At 38.9% G+C, this 18,179-nt stretch overlaps 1 protein-coding gene across 1 annotated transcript in view; it reads right to left on the reverse strand.

Annotated features, from left to right (window-relative positions):
* Awh (LIM/homeobox protein arrowhead) overlaps positions 1-7,587 on the reverse strand; it is an 18,558-nt gene extending 10,971 nt beyond the window's left edge. The window contains exon 1 of the mRNA XM_018456455.1: positions 7,547-7,587. Within this exon, the coding sequence (XP_018311957.1) occupies positions 7,547-7,552 (6 nt within the window). The 5' untranslated portion in view covers positions 7,553-7,587. The remainder of the gene's footprint in view (positions 1-7,546) is intronic.
* Positions 7,588-18,179: the final 10,592 nt, after the last annotated feature.

Genomic DNA, 18,179 nt, shown 5'->3' on the forward strand with positions numbered 1-18,179 from the left:
AGAGGGGGGAGAGATAATTACTAAAATTTTGGTAAAACAATTTCAATCAAATGTTCGATTGATACAACCAAAACCAAATAAATTCTAATTCTACTTTCCTAATATTATCTTACTTTTATAATTATTATACAAAACAATTTTGCTAAAAAGTCTAAAATTTTGCTAGATACAAATTTGAAAATAATTTGATTGGATTATAAAAATAATGATGCTATACAGTTATATTATCCAACAAAATTATAAATCTTTAGACAAAATTGTTCTTTCACCAAATAGTTGGTTATTCTCTATTGTTATATTTGATGATACTCATTAAATATTGTACCATTATGTTAGACAAAATGCATTTGATAGCTATTACCAGATTTTTTCAGTATTCTACAATTAATCTGTTTTTATTATTCCAAGAGTACAAGTAGGATATTATCTTTTCGAAGTAATAGAGATGTAATTTTCGTATTAACGCGCATTGATGACCCTTCAATCCCACATAATCGGATCTAAAGATTTACCTATTCTGGTAATCCCGCTTTTACGGTGTTATTGACTCTTACTGGAAGAAAGCTCTCGAGTGGTGCCATCGCGAAGACAGGGGATCCACGGTGAACTTGTATATTTCATACCAGTATTGAGTTCTCGTGCACGCCTCTGTTTAGAATAGCCGTGAGGTCCTATTCTTATAAAACTCGAGTGGTTTCAGTTTCGGTTTAGGTCCCTTTTCCCGGACTATAGACACTACCATTGGGTATGACTTTCAAGCTGAAAGCCTGTCGACGGGGGGGCCCGTAGGGGTCCCACTACAAGCTTCCCGCCTTCATCGGCCCTTGCGACTCCGTGACAGTCTGGGACACGGTTGTGTCCATTGAAATCGATACTTCTTTTCCTGGCGAAACCATTCCCGTAGTAGGTATGCCATTCGCCCATATAATAATCATAATGCGATCTAGTACCGTAAAACCGAAAGTTAACCGACGCGACAAACGATACCTTCCTTTTCTTATTTTTTTACAATTATTAGATTTTAACTTCGATCAACTCGTATTGCAAATGTAATAATAAATATAATTTATTACTTGAGATTTATTACTAATTTATTATTAATTATTATTAATTTATTACAAATTTATTATTTTTATTATTAATTTATTACTTTTAACTTTTTGGAGCTGATGATGAGTTCATTGGACCTATTTAATTAAGTCTCTTTGTAATTCAAACTGGAGTTGAAACGTTCAATAAGTAAATTGCATAAAGATTAATTTTTAAACAAAGTAAATTTACACCTCAATTACAACGCATATACCATACTCTCATTATCCTTTGCTTCAGGCATATTTGTTTTGAAAAATCTCTTCGTTAAAAATGTCAAACAATTCAATTTTCTTTTTGTTACATTTGCAAATTTGGATTAGTCTGATTAAAATAAACTTACAATTAGTATTCATTCTTTTTTTTTATCCGAGTTATATCATTTTCCTTAAAATTAATTAGTGCCTTTTAACTAACATAAATCGGTTTTATAGATCTAGCATCAATAACTATGTTACAGATTTTGACTTCAGATTTGGAGGGTTAAATTTATAAATAATGATCAACGATAGAAGAGTCACATTGTTTTGACTTAAATGAATAGATATTTGGGAATGTAGAAAGATAACGATGGAACCCTGTAATCTTTGAATTGATTATCGTGTGCGTATTGGATGTAACTGGAATTACGTGCCCTAGGGTCTCCTATCTTGTCACACACGGAACGCAAATTCGTTTTCAGTCGCTAATGAACATGACCGTTAATTAGAAACGAACACTTTGTAGTAGACTGTCTGGATGCGCGAGTGGCGTTACTATCTAATAGAATTTGCCAGCATATACGGACTCTCGTTAGAGGAATTTATTAGAGAGAGATATATATACATATAGACACATCGTGTGCGCGCGCGACGGCGTGAGAATTATGGACGTCGAATATCCGCATCTAATGACTATATCTCCAAACGTACAGATTGTTACCGCGGGACGGAGTGAGGTCCTCTTTCGACCGTCGATTAGCTTTCTCCCTTTCTCGAGCAAAACCAAATTATTTGCTATCACGCGATTAGGGAGGCTATGTTGACTCTAGAACACTATAACATAAATTTGGTGTACGAGGTCATTGAATGCTGAACTATGTGCCTTCAGTGGTCATTAGGAGATCCAATCTACCATGTTAAAAGCTAGGACAGCAGGGATAAGCTTTTAAAAAATTAGTCCTTTATATATCAGTTTAGGCTTGTTGATGGTCAGTATTACAACAGAGAGCGTGATAAGTGGTTTCAATTTTTAAGTAGTTTTGTGTTATTATTATATATATTTTATTATAAGTGAAGTGTTATGAGGAGACACATTGCAATGGACTACTCCTATAATTTTAAGAGTAAATTTAATAGCGTTATTCTTTCTTTCTTTCTTTCTTGTTTTGAGTTCATAATTATTTGTATTTAGATTATAAATATTTTGTCATTAAAAATGTAAAATTTATGAAAATCTTGTATTACATTAATTAAGAGTTGCTTATTTCCATGTACGTAAAATTTACATATTAATACCAATATTATATTGCTCAATATCGATAGCATTTTGCTTTCTAGGATTAAACGTCGAGAGAGCGGAATGTTGCGCGACGAAGAATCGGGACTTCCTGGGGTGAGAAAGAACGGAACGCGATCCCGATCTATTCCGAACGGGGCGCCCCTAAGCTCGTCCTTTTCGCGTCTACACGGAGCCCAGGTGACAAGTTGACAAAGTGGCCGACTACACAGGGCCGACTGTTCTCCTGTCTCGAGACGACGAGCGATCGGAAATAAATACTCCGGCGGGGTTTTGTGTATCTCGAGTACGGCCTCTTCGAAACGGCCGCAGTCGGCGTGGAAGGTCCGTGACGAGAGGGAAGGGCACGAGCCTCTTTCACGCCTTCGTAAAAGAGGAGCACTTCGCGTGGAAACGGATCGTTGCGCGCGCGCACAGGCAGGTATAATAGACCTATGGCATCGATCCATCCGGAGGGCGAGAGGAACGTGGGGTCTCCCGACCGGTCACTCGAGTTCCATTTAAATTGCCATCCGATTTCTGGTTTCGCACGCCACATTGTCGCCGTTGCCGCCGTCTATCTTGGTTCTGAGGCATTGTGCCGCGGAAAGAAGCAGGGGAAAAAAGAGATTCGTTTCACGATTAGTTCGAACCGCTTATTGCCCGCGAGCCTGGAGCACCTTGAAGTCGACGAAGTCGCCGATGGAGAAGACATCGAAAGAGCCGTGACAATGGCGCTCGGCTCTTTTCGCGCGCGTGCGTGCACTCGATACGGTGTCCGCATCGTGTTGGTTCACGCTGCCCACGCGCACGTGAGTGCCTTTGCGTGACGTTGTCGCTTATAAGCCCGTGCCGTGCATCCCCTGGACGCCACGTAATAATGGAAGCCCGGCGCTCCAATTGTATTCTGTGGACGCGTGCAAAAGCCGAGAGTCATCGAGAGTCTCTTTACGCCGGTCTATTAGCGGTGACCAACAGAGAGCACACACAGAGAACGATTTTACTGAAATATTCAAAAAATTTAACTACCCAAGTGGGAATTGAATACTGGTGAGATACTGGGCCCAACACTAACTTTTAGTATTGAGTGATTTAGTATTGAGCACCAACGTGATATTAGGTATCAATATTGGAGTATTATGGAATGATAGCAATGGGCTTGAAATATATTGGTATTCTGTAAAACTTTTAGAATGAAGATCTCACTCTGAAAAGTGAAATCTCATTCTCAAAGATTAAAAATTGAGACATATCTTTTCAAGACTGGCTCAATTTTCACTTTTTAGAGTGATATTTCATTTCAAAGGATTTAAAAAGTACTATTACAGCACGAAACTATACAAAAAATCAGTACATATTATATTGTATCAAATATTGATACTGATTCTTAATAACAGCAATAATATTGCATAAAAAAATGTTAAACTAAGATGAAATGATTACTATTAGTGCAGTATTCATATGGGCGGTATTCATAGTCCGTCCTTATTTTAAGTCCGCCTTAAGTAATGTCTTAAGATGCTAATACAGCCCTTTGATTGGCTATACTTGTGACATCTTAAGACTGTACTTTTAAGCCGATCTTAAGTATAAGAACCGACTATAAATACCGGCCTCTCTCTCTATGTTACATTATGTCTTTTATCTTCTTTTACCGAAAAGCATTAAATACTACAATAATAATAATACGTACTGTATAAAAAATCAGTACCGATTCTCAATATTGCAATGGTATCATAACTCAATAGTCTTTGAAAATAATTTTATTGGACCATGAAAATGATTATGTAGAAAACTCAAGCATGATATGAACAATGCTAAAAAGGGTTTTCATATTCTAGCAATCAGCTTGAACATCCTACATCAGTCCGATAAAATTAATTTCAGATTTGTGTTGTACATTGTCTATAATTTTTTTTATACTTTAACAAAACTGTTTTTTCCATAGAAAATTTTAGACATGAAATTTTCAAATGCTGCACAGTTGAGACGTCGCGTATGTTTTCAGATTATTACGTTATCGTGTTATTCACGGAGTCGCTGCCAAAAACGCAAATAGATACCGGTGATTTATCATTCGAGTTGCGTGTCCGCGTGATGATTTATACATTTATACGTATAAAGCAATACACGACTGGTAAATTTTTAAAGTTTAAGTTATGTGTTGTTAAACTTTCTTTGTGTCCCATAGCGAAAAGTGTATGCAGATAAAATATTAATTATTCTGAATTATAGGCTGCTATATATATGACTTTTGCTTGTGAGCGATAATTCGTTCTAAGCGAGGTGCGCCTCGCGAATCGCGTCATCTTGCGTTTCCCTGTCACCCCTTCGTTTCGCTTCGTATCTCTTGTTTCGCGTCTCTTATTCGTCGCTCGCAAGTTACTCCGTTCGTCGCGACAGTGAGAGAAAGAGAGAGAGAGAGAGACGCTTAAAAAAAACGGAGCCATATAACTCCGGATCAGGCTGATGCGGCATTTTGCGCGCTTTACGTCGACAATTTACTGGACCACACGTGCGTGCGCCGCAGATCCTGACGCGTCGCGATCCTGAAAGGAGCAACAACTCACGGCACTGCCCCTTGGCGTGGGTCGCCGACTGTCCCCGCGACGTGATCTTACGCGAATTTACAGTTTCGCTCGCGCGTAGGTATGCTTCATGCACGCGTCTACCTACAGCCGGATGCGTAATTCATCCGTGTGAGTTAGCGTGATAGTTAGCGACAGACTTATATCTAGAAATATAAATAAAGATCTTGAATCTCTTGTATGCCATTAACATATCAAAATTATGTATCACGCGATTTTTCATTGATTTAATATACTAATATAGTAACTATTTGCGACACAACCGAACGTAGCGAGAGATGCATAGATCGAGAATCTGAGATTAACTTGCTGAGTTACATAAAATCAAATGTATTTACAGAGAGAGAGCTTTTACAAATAATTTTAATAGTAGTTTTTAATTTCATTTTTTGTTAATTTTGATAAATAATTTTTGATTAAGAACACTATTCGCATTAATTCCAAGCGCGGATATTGCAAAAATACTGAGGTTTCGCAAAGAATCACATGATACGCGAAACAAGCAATTCTACATTCGAACGCAAACAAAGCATAAGATACTTTACTAATAATACCTAAGAGTTTAAATCCTACGACGTAATATCATGACAATTAGTTGATAATGACTGGCGCCGGAGTTGTGAAATTCTGGGGTTTATCTATACTCTAGATTTTCGAACCCTTGCGACCACGAGGTCAACGCACTAAGATTCAAAGAAACTCGAGATGAGATAAACAGCTAAAACAAAGCGTGTGACTCGCAAGTTTTATTAACATATTTCGCTTTATTTTATTATTGTAGCTGTTTATGAACAATGTTCTGACATCGTGAAGATATTGTTAATAAGAAATGACACTCTAATGATTAACACATCAAATACTTGCACAAAGTAAACAAGCAATGGTATTGGATTGTTTAATTATCTATTATAATTTATTCATATATCGATTTTGGACAATAATACTGTTTAAATTTTACAGTTTTATTTTATACATTGAAAAAACTTCTGATTGAAAATAAACGAACCAAAAGATTCTGATCATATCAATTAGAATTCTAGTTATTTCAACTAGAATTATAACAGATTCAGTAAAAAAATTCTAATTTGTTTATTTTCAACCAGTATTCCAATTAATGCAACCAGATTCTTTTTTCAGTATACAGTCTTATTTTGCGAATGTTTGTCTGTTCGCTCTAAATTCTTGCAATATTTTTATCATAACATCGATATTATCTCTTTAATGTTATAATGAATTTGGACGCACTAATGAGCACTATAGCACGTTAAAACTCTTATACACTGATTTAATTTGTGTAAAAATAAAATGCAAATATTTCGAATCATAAAATAGATTTTATTTATAATAGGACAATAAAATGTATTGAGAATTTGATGGTTTAAGCTTTTTTTATATTTACGTTAAATACACATTTTTACGTCAATTTATATATGACGGTGCTTTAATGGTGCTTTAATGTGCACTAGTGTGTAATGAGTGTATCCAATCGAATTTGCTATTAGTCTTTTACTTAAGTTTCAGTGTCGCGATTCGGATAAAAATTATAATTACTGAGTTTCGTCTATATGACTATTTTGAAAAGATCAGCGCGCAAAGATGCGAAATAAGTTGTTTGTTTATCATTTTCATCACGCTTCGCGTTAAATTGAAACTGCCATGTTGCGTTTTGACTCTGTTTTCTTTTATTTCATCACGGAGTAATGGATATTAGTAATTAGAGATTTTTTTTCAATATTAATAATTAGAGATTTTTTCAATATTTTAACTGCGCTTAATATCAATTAAAATTTCACGAAGTGCGATGATCTGTTCCGTGGTTTTATACATAATCCAAAAGGATCAGAAACTTTAAGTACATTTTCGAACACTGAATGTAATTAGGTCAACCGATTACATTGAGTACATCGATAAAACAATTGATAAGGTGATTCACGAAACTGATTAAATCGCGTCATTGTTACGAATTTCTTTCAAAATTTCATGAATGGTATTTATAGTAAAATCATAAATATTTGTTTATCTATATTTTAAACTGATATCGAAAGGTCATTTCCGCCTATTCAAATCAGTTAGTCATATATATATAATGGTTATATAATATATTTCATCAGTTTCGTGAGTCATTGTGACTAATGTTCATCATTTTTACCAATGTAGATCACATTTAATAATCTCAGTTTAACTTACTTTTTACCTTTTCCTAGTTTTGAGAATTAGGAGAAGATACGGAATAAATTAAATCAAGATTAAAGTTAATCTATACTGTCAAAAATTCAATCTGTATGTTATATTCAAATGAATTATCGTGACCGTATGAGACTACAATATTCTCCTCTACCTTCTCCCTTACGCATTGATCAGTCCTTACGTTTACGAATATCCGCGGTACGTACCTTCATGATCTCCGTGAGAGATCGAAGTAAAGAGGAGCTCCCCGTAAACTTGTGGATACACCGATATGCAGATAATAAACCCTCAATCGTTCACGACTGCTGTCGACCTTTTTGCGACATCTCACGGGACGTCACGAAATGTGATCGCGACGGATGCAAAGGAAATTATTCGCGAGAGTTACTAAGCTATCAACTCCGCGAGCACCGCCGGCGATCGTTAAGCGCCATGCGAGGAGGCGACGGCGACGCGCGAGAGGAGCACCATGATATACAATACGGGAGAGTCGGTCCACGCTCCGGGCCCTCTTGCTATAATAACGTAACTCCCGGTCTCGCGCGCGCTCAACCGGGATGATGCTGTACGCCACACAGGCGAACGCGGCGCCGTACTCGATCGTAAAAACCCTCACCCACCCCCTCTCGTCACAACCCGATCCGCTGTCGTCGAATGGGCGGCATGGACGCAATGGGCGGGATCCAACCCCCCGTGACTGCGATTCGCTCGGCCGCGTTCGGCCCACCGTTCACCGTGGGAGAGAGGAGAGAGCGAGAGAGGGCGCGAAGGTGGCGCTGCCACGCGGTCGCAATTCGCACGCGTCTCTCTCCCACTTGAATCCCCGTCGAGCGTGTCAGCGTGATGAGAGTGATAGGGGCACGGCGGCGCGTCGCGCTGATTGGCCGCGATCTCATCTCGATCCGCGGAAGAGAGCTGTCCCTCTCTGGCTCGTCGTCTGGCGAGTGGCATCGTCGACGGGAGGATTGGGGGATGGAGGGAAACGTGGATCTCGGGGCAGTTACTTCGTACCGATGCTCGCATTAATTTGCAAAAAAAGATGATACGTATTATGCGCGTGTGTATCACTAATATTATTAATTTACGCGTAATATATATTTTATTCTTTTCTTGTAACATATAGAGTCTTTTCTTCGAACGACGTTGAGGATGCAGAACTGACTCGATTTCAGCTAAATCGCGATTAACTTGTCAAGCGGTATCCGCGGTATTTCGTTAATTGCATAGATAGAATTATTAATTCTTTGGAAAAGATTAAATTAGGAACGATGGAGCGTACAGTTAGAAATTTCGCTGCGAGCAATTCCGCCGCTCGAATCGATCGCCGATTAATCAGAATTTGGCCGTAGTCACCCTAAGGGGGTTGGTTGCGAATTGGATCCAAGCGCGCTTTGACTTTTTTTATCATCGGTGCAGAAGCGAAGTAAACTGCGTATATCTTGACGACACGTGTAAAATCTACAAACCGCGGGCATGCAGGATGCAGGGTGTAGTGTCCCCCGGCGCGGAGGAACGTTGATATGAAAAATGGTCGGCGGGCACTCCCGCGTGTGCGCGGGGCCCCGTACGAGAGCTACGGCGAACATAATAAATAACAATACGGAGTCTGCCTACGGATACGGGGATCTGCATATAGGTCCCGGCCTTATACCTGAACTGCCGCGGCGCGTCATTAAAATTATTTATGAGGAAATAAGAATCCGAAGCGCGCGCACGCGGGGCCCCTAGAGGAGTCTCTGCCCCGAGGTTCGCGCGGATATCCCTCTCGCGCCCTATGAAGGTACGCGCGCGCGCGCTTATCCCTTTTAGTCGGCTAGCATTTGTGTGCGTTCGACGTTGGTAGATTAGTAAATTAAACTCGGACGTGCGTTCTCTCTTTCGTTCTCCTGTGCGAGCTGCGGGTGCGCGCGCGCGCGCGGGCGCGAACAAGCTATCGATTGAGCGCACCCTGCGTAACAACATCATCCGATAGTTTATTTTTTATTCTTATTAGAGTTTAAAGTATTGGAATAATTGAAATAATATTAGAACATCCTTCGCGGAGAGACAAAAATTTAAAATTCTCGTATTCTTCGTCCATGTATCGTTATATTCTTCGATATTTTCACGAAAAGAATTTATTACTGAAGTATTTATACGAATACAGATCTGAAAATAATTTTGTTGGACTATTAAAATAATTAAGTAGGAATCTCAAACTTGAGCAATGCTGCAGTTTTGACATTTTAGCAACCAGCTTGATTATTCTACATAATTATTTTGATAGTCTAACGAAATTATTTTTAGATATTGTATCACTTCAACAAAACGTTCTTTCCCTGTTGATAAAAATTTCGAGCTATCTATCTTTTTGTAAATAATTCGCATTATTTTCTGCCTGTTAACTTCGTGCATCCCTGAGGAATAATTAAAATAACATTAGAGCATGCATTTCTCACGGAGGCAAAGGCATAAAATTTCCGTTTCCTTCGCTTTTATTTCGTTATATTTTTCGATATCTTGACGACAAAAATTTTAGTTTATCGAGTATTTGTTTCTAAGCAATTTTCATCCCTCTCATCTGTTTGTTCTTTGTTCGCATTTCCCCTACCACCGCGAAATAATTAAAATATCTAACGTTAGAGCATCCTCTGTAGAGATTCAAAGGTTTAAAAATTTCGCTTCTTTCGTTCTTACATTGCTATATTCATTGCCGACATTTTGACGACAAAGATTTCGGTCTGTCTAATACCTGTCTGTAAAAAATTCTCCTTGCTTTCACCTGTTCGCTGTTTGTTCGCGCTTCCCTTCGCGCGCGCACGCGTGCGTTACCCAATTAGCTACGCGCATCTGTTTATTTACATAATCCGCCCGCAGGGTATTTAGCGTATCGATCACGTAATTATCGAGGCGAGCCGCCGGACCTGCAGACCGGAGGCACGGAGCTCATTTTGCGCCGGTAAGCTCGAGAGGCGCGAGATGAGGCGAGAGAGCGAGGATGAAGAGGTAACGCCGTAGGAGGTGAGAAATAAAAATAAAGAGCCCGGGGAATTCTCAGCTGGGGGTCATTCCTGACGGGGTCGATTTTCGTTCGGAGCATCGACGATCGACCACCTGGCCGCACATAGTTACACCTTGTAAACGGTCACTGTCTACCGCGGACCAAGCAATAAACGCGACCGAGCCTTCTCGTGCTTGGCTGGCTGGCTGGCGTGTACAACACGGAAAGGTATTCAACTGAGATTAATCGCCGTAGATTTGTCACGGGCATCGTTGCAGGAACGGCTGCTTATCTTTCTCTCTCTCTTTCTCTCTTTTTTTCTCTCGTTCGGGAGGAACGGCGTTCCGGAGTGATCGCGTCGACAGCCGTCGGGTCGAGAAGACAATTTTCAACGATAATTAATCTTACTCCGTTGCAATCCCGTCCATTGATCCCGTCACGGATCACAGCAGTTTAACGAGCTCGTATTTGGACAGTTAGCTCAGGAAGTGTCTTCCAAAGTGGTACGCGATATCCAACGCAAGATCTGACACAAAATGTGCTTACCCTGGCGGCTTCCTTTGTTTACTGAAAAAATAAGTCTGGTAATAGCTACCAAATGTATTTTATTGGTAGCCTATTGGTGTAATATTTAGTAAATATTACCAAACGTAATAATAATAACAACCCATTATTTGCTAATAATTAGAAGCTAATAATAGAAAAATAAAATGAATAATATTTAGAAAGGTAAAATTAGTGTTTAGTTAGTTTTGGTTCTAATTATTTCATTTTACCAAAGATTGGATTTTATCAAAGTTTTAGTTATATTATCATGATGTAAGAATACAGTATAACATTCCCATGAATACATAGGTCAGTATTCATAATCCGTTCTTGTTACGAGACTGTCTTAAGTAATGTCTTAAGACGCTAATATAGTTCTGTGGGCGATATTCATAATCCATTCTTATTTCAAAATTGTTTTAAATAATATCTTAGATGCTAATGACCCTCTGATTGGCTTATAACATTTTAAGACGGATAATGAACGTTGATTCCATCCCTCCCAGCTTAGATAACAATTGTCACCTCCTCTTCAAACTTCTCTGTGATTAATGACCCATTATAAGGTAAAATTTGGCACACAGTTCAGTCTCAAAATCGAGGGCTCAAAAATGGGCGATTTTTTCGGTCACTCTTTTTAGGGATTTTAACGCGACTAAATTTTTTACTTGATTACATTATCAGACTTTTCTTTCAGTGTAGTAAAAATCGCAATTTTTCTGGATACGTATGAGGTGATCGCGCGATCCTTCTCGATACATTAGGTCTCTATTTGTCCCGCAATCGAGTTGCAATTAGTATCCCGCTGATTCTCAAGAAGGAAAATCCTCGCGAGCGGAAAATCTCAAAGCGTGCTCTCTTCGTCACCACTCATTGTTCACCGGCGGATTGACGGCGGCAATTTTGCAAACGACCACAACTCGAGAATCGTGCGAAGTGGTTAAACGGCAGGCACTCGACATGATCGAATGGTCGCGCCGGCCGGCGAATGATACGAGAGAAACGATCATCCCCATGCGCGAAAACGGCGCGCGGCTCGCCAACTCGAGGTTCGGACGTGTTGCAGCGTAAAGACAGGCACCCGGCATTATTAATGCCCCCTCGACACTCCGATACCATAGAGCTAACGATTATTTACTTCGAAATATTTATCCCGTATCTCCGTGCACGCCCCATTATCGCGGCCGCATGATAAACGGCCCCGTGTGAAAAATCGATTTTATTGTCGGCACGTACACATGTATAACGTGTACATGTGTATATGTATATACGACGCATTCTCTCGCGGGTATTCTCTCCACAAGCGGCTCTCCCGCGCTCGCGCTCTCGCGGTTAACTCGCAAGGAGTATGTAACGTTTCGACACGAGCGTCCATCGACGGACCACGGATGATGGATACGCCTACTCTTGATATTTCGGTGATCAATAACGCGGGGTTCTCTCGCGATGCCGTTCGCACCGAAGGAGGGAACCATTATTCACCCGTGCAGTCGCCGGTGAATAAATAATTTACCTCGTCATACCAGCGGCCATCAGAGGACCGACTTCGCGGCGGCGGCGCTCACGCCGGCCGAGCCCTTTCCCTGGGCCCTTTGTGTTACCGATAATAAAGGTATGCGCGCGATTCGGTCTCTTCTTGGGCCACATCGTCGGAAACGATACGCGTGTAGAGACGCGAGCATCGGGGATCTTCCTCGGCCGTCGATGTGTGTTCGACGGCTCGGTGCGCGTCGAGAGGCTCGGGCAGCCGCGGACTTTGAATGGCACGGTCGATTTATCTCCTTTACGCGAGACCGGGCCATCAACGCGATCGAAATGGCTCGTGTGTGTTACCCGTTCGCTCGCTTGCCTGCCTGCCTACCTTTCTTACCTGCGTGTGTATAATGCGTATCTGCGTATGCGTGAATACACGTCGTTTCGGTTACGCGCGTATGCCTACAGACGAAAGCTGACCGCGGTCGGTCACTATTTGGGAGCATGATCGGTAGTTTCGATTCACAGTGCGGCGCAACCCCCATCCCCTCACCCTCACCTTCCTCTGATACGATTATTATCTCGAACGACGATAATTAGCGCCTACTTAACAATTGGCTTGTATGCGCGCCGCTTTTATGCTCCTCGAATGGAGCTCACCATTTCGATCGGGATTTCCCTTTCTGCGAGATATGGTTCTTACAAAAAATTATGCGTTGTTAGGTACATTTTGTCGAGTATGTTGCAATTAATTCTTTTACGTACTATCTTAAATGTTTCGTACATACCGGCAAACATCGTATGACGTTTTTAACGATTGAGTTTATGAAAAGTTTTGTCAATGGTTACAATGTATGGAAGCCTGGAAGCACATCGCATGCATTTGGTAAATCCTTTGCTGACAATAACATTTTAAAAATACTCAAAAAATTACGATGGAAATATTTGAGATTTTATCTTCATTAAATGTCACTTAAATACTTCACAGTAAACATCTCATAATTCTATGTTTAAATTTCCATCTTATAAACGAGATTCAATAAATGTTTTTAAAGCTCAATGAAACATCTACTTAATACTTTATAGCAAACTTCTTGTAAATTTTTAATAAACATACTATTTTCAAGGGAAGCAACGTCCGTATGAGCGATCGATATCTTTTGTTATGTAACATGTAAAAAAATGGACGTCAACTCGCGACATCTAATGTAAGTAATCGTTCGCCAATTACTCAGACCGCGCGGTAAGTCGCTCTGACGAGGCCAAGCTTTAGGACGCGGGGCATTCAGAGAGATCTATAAAACCTAAGCAGTCATAAAACAGTCTCCGAGGTGGCCTTGTCTTGATTCTAGATTTACGCGTATTAAAGGGGAATTACAATATTAATAAGGTCTTTTTAATGGGCGAGCGCAACCTTAGCGTTGGAACCGTCGGAGCCTTCGGCTAGAAGATCCTCGCCTTCCTTTGAAACTCGTTACGATTCAGGGGGGTTTCTAATGCCGAATGGGAATAGCGCAGCCGTAAATATCGACGGAAATATCGTTTATCGTTATTCACACACATTATATTCGTCGGTGATATATCATTCCGCTCGTGTCCACACTTGGGAAAATCATCTTGATGCTCCTTTCTCGTCCTTTTCCTCCGTTTCTTATTAAAACAGGCGATGTGGATAGTTTCAGTGTAATCGATAATACTATTTATAATGTTCTTTTATCCGAAGCAAAACAAAAAGTCATGATGACATCTAAATAGCTGCTTTCAGCAGAAAAAGCAACTTTGTATTATTGTAAGATTTTTTAATATATGTATATATGATTTATACATTTGATCTAGTGAGTAATCAAAGGCGAAAATCAATCGTATTAAAGAATCTTACAACAGTTTCAAAACTACTTTCTCCGCTAAACACAATTAATAATGATGTCAAAATAGTTCCAAAATTATTATTAAAATCAATTAAGAAAAATAATCCTATTTTTAGTAGATTGTGAGTGTTTAATGTTATTAATATAAAAAAAAAGTTTTGCAAATACCATTTTCTTAATTTTAAATATCTCCTCATGCCTTGGTGATCGAATTGGTATGACGCTGATCCCGGAGAGTCGAGAATTCCAGGTTCAAACCCAGGCTGAGGTAATATTTTTCGCAATAAATTATTTATAGGTTTTTAAAATGCTTATTAGCATCATTATTAAAATTGACGATCAATCTCATTTAAGATATTAATATTTCAGCTATAGTTTGTGATTATATTTCAAGTCTGACAAATCGACGCGCAGTTATAAAACTGAGAAGATATATTTGTATATAAGTAATATTAAACACTAAGATCTGCTTTGACCGAAAATCGGATTATTTCTTTTAATTGATTTCTTTTCGTCAATCTCGAATTATAATTACTATTAATTTCAAATTATAATTATTATTAAAAGTCATTTTTTATCAGTCACTATTCATTTTAATGACATTTTGACGTTATATTATATATTGTGACCTGTTGTTCTGCTTGGGATATGACAAACGCAGATGTTCTTCGAGAGGATAGTCGAAGCGAAAATTTTGCACGATTACTTCTATGTAATGTAAAGTTTTAGGTTTCTGTTTTTATGCTGTAGTAAAATAAAGTTGGACTTTTATGTGCTGAACAATCATACCTTTATCACAATCTCAGGCTTCAGAATTTTTTTTTACTGAAGATGTAAACTATTAACCGGGGTGCAGATGCCGCCTCGCGACCTTTTAAATTTTAATCCGGCAATTAAAATATGTTAAGCAGCTACTTAATATCGTGTATTCACGTGTATGTGTATATAATATACTATGGGGCCGGGCTCGCAGTATTTCATATTTAACGCGAAACCGTAACTCGCCGCGGCTGCCGCTTCTCGCCGCTATCCTTTTACTCCCTTTTTGATTTATAGGTAATTTATTATGGTCCTCATTTTCTATTTTTTTTTTCTTTCTCTTACTCTCTTCTTTCGTGGTGGCTGCGCTTCTTCGAACGTATATGTGCGCGTGAACGTGTTATATGTATATATATAGATCGATGATTTTGATGACGCAGCTATATATTATTATACTATATATTAATATATAGTATATTTATTTATAATAGAAACCTATATAGTACATTTATATATAGCAGAAAAGAGATAAGTTCGAGAAGGATTCTCCGTGAACAAGATAAATCATCCTTTTACGAATATTTTACGTTTACAAGTTTGAGTAACACAGTCCTCGCGAAAAAGGAATTCACGAGATTGAAATTCGAATTGATTACTCGACCGCGACCGGACAGGACGATAAACAATGGCTTTTACACTTTAATTTTTTTTTTGTAAGATTGTGCTTGCCGTTGCTATAAAATTCAGAATGAGAACAGATTCTAAGAATCACAACGTTGTCTTGATCAGACAACGCCGAGCTTGCCGCAATTATCATTAGCGGTCATAAGGCAACTAACGCACCCCTCGAGATTGTAGTATAATGACAACTAACAACGTACTTGCTGCGAAACGCTCGTTTTTACTCGAGTAAATGGCGGTGTAGTACGATCGAGAGCATTAATGTCGATGAATAATCCCACGAATGCGCTTGCTCTCACGGCGATATTTCGCGATGCGAAATTTTTCTCGTCTCTGCGTAGATTGATACAATCTAGAGACTTTTAAATAAGAATTTGGAAGAAAACACAATTTTTCATGAGAGAAATACGGCTGTGTACATAATTTACGAGACACTACCGTACCTCCAGATATAGGATGACAAAAAAGAGTTTGATGTTTATCAAATCATTAGTATTTTCTAAATCTGAATTAGTGGATAATTACTGATTACCCAATGGCATACTTGGCATTGAATAATCAGTGAAATTCAACTAAAAAAAGGAAGTTTGAATATTACATAATAATTGATACTCTAAAGTTTGTTTTTTTAAATATACGTTACTATACAGATAGCAAGCTGACGCTATTTTAACATTAAAAAGACGACAAATAATTAGTTAATTTATTGCTTAGGACGCTTAGATTAATGATTTGATAAATACACTTTATAGTTAAATTTTTTTATCATTCTGTTATACGAGAGTCGTTTGAAAAATTTTGAGCTTCACGAAAATGGCATTACTCGTCGAAACCATTCTGGTACTACAATCGTACATGCTTTGAAAGATACCTGTGAAAATTGTAGCCATAATGGAGCTCAGTTGTTGTTTGACAGTCATTTGTGCCAGTCGATGTCAGTGATTTTGTAAAAATGGAAAAAATCGAATATACATTTTCAAAGCTCTATTGGAGCGGTTTAAGCGAGTCAGATTTTTTGCGTCGATTAATAACTGTTGATGAAACTTGGAACCACTACTTCATTCCTGAGACAAAGGAACAGTCAAAACAGTGGATTACATCCGTAGAAATCTATTTTGCAGAGCAAGACGCCAAAACTATTATTTGAATGGGTTAAAGGGATGGAAGCATCGCTGAGAAAAGTGTATCAACTTAAAAGGAGATTATGTTGAAAAATAAAATTGAATTTGACCGAAAAAATACTTTTTTCTATGTTAGGGTCAAAACTTTTCAAACGATCCTCGTACATACTCTGCAATATAGAGTTGAATACTATCGCCATGTTTTTCTCATAACCAGGATCTCATTTGAGATTCTTTAGCATAACCGAGTTGTATCGTTTTATTGGATTTTGAACGGAAATGTACGTCTGTTATACACATATATCATAGAGAAATTCAAACGTTCGTGCTCACTGGATGGCATTAATGCTCCCGTGCGTACATCCGCGCGCACACCGGCATGCGGCAGGACGCCGGTCATCTACGAAGCCATTCCCGGCCCGTTATTAAATGCGTATTTCACGGGAAACGTTTACGAGCAAAAACCCACCGACCCATTATAGATACTTCCATTTTTATTGCGCCTGAAGATCGTTTGCATAGCTGATTACGAAAAACGGAGAGCAGACGGGTGCGCGTACCGCGACTGACAGATTGACAGAAAAGGTTGTGAGTGTGTTTTCTTTTCTTTTTACGCGATGAAAGAAAGCTACAGGCGAGATCGGTAAAAATGTCCCCCAAAACGCGACGCTCATCAATTGGTTGGTCTAAACAGAAAATTTCACGAAACTTGCACGAGAAAGAAGCAACGAGAAAGAAGACACGGGAATAATCGGAGTCGTCCCCCCTGATTCGCAATCTCGAGCAGAGGGTACTTGGAAGCGAAATGGCAAAGGAGTCACAAACGGCAATCACGGCGCTAAGTGCTAACCCAATCAAGCAACCGCCCTCTCGCTGCTTTGGTTCCTCTCTCTCTCTCTCTCTCTCTCTCTCTCTTTCCACCCCCTAATTTCTGCGATGCCTACTTGAAGAAGCCTTGTCCTTCGTCCCTTAAATTATATCTCCACCTTAACGCTTGTCATGAGACATGGAAATTTTTCTTCAACATGTTTTCTTGAGACCCCAAGCAGAACAAAAAATTACGATGACATTAAAATGGCATCAAAATGGCTCCAAAATAATTTAGTCATTTCTCGATCAGTCATGATTCATTTTAACTCTAATCGGTATTCATGGGGCCAATGAACATTTTCTTTAATTATATTGTGAAAAATTGTTTATAACAAATGTTTTTCACACACAACCTTATAATTTTAAGTTGTATATTCTTATTCCTTGGATTTTGAGCTTTACATGAATTGCTAATAATCTATTTTTCCAACCTCTTCTGTGCAAAATTAAAGTCGAGCGAGGAATACCGAATTTTTTTGAAGCTTTACTTACATTAGCAAAACTGCATTTTATTTGTTCTTTTGCTAATTCTAAATTTGAA

This window comes from Mycetomoellerius zeteki, unplaced genomic scaffold (assembly GCF_001594055.1).
Source record: "Mycetomoellerius zeteki isolate Tzet28-1 unplaced genomic scaffold, Tzet1.0 scaffold58, whole genome shotgun sequence".
Taxonomy (NCBI): domain Eukaryota; kingdom Metazoa; phylum Arthropoda; class Insecta; order Hymenoptera; family Formicidae; genus Mycetomoellerius; species Mycetomoellerius zeteki.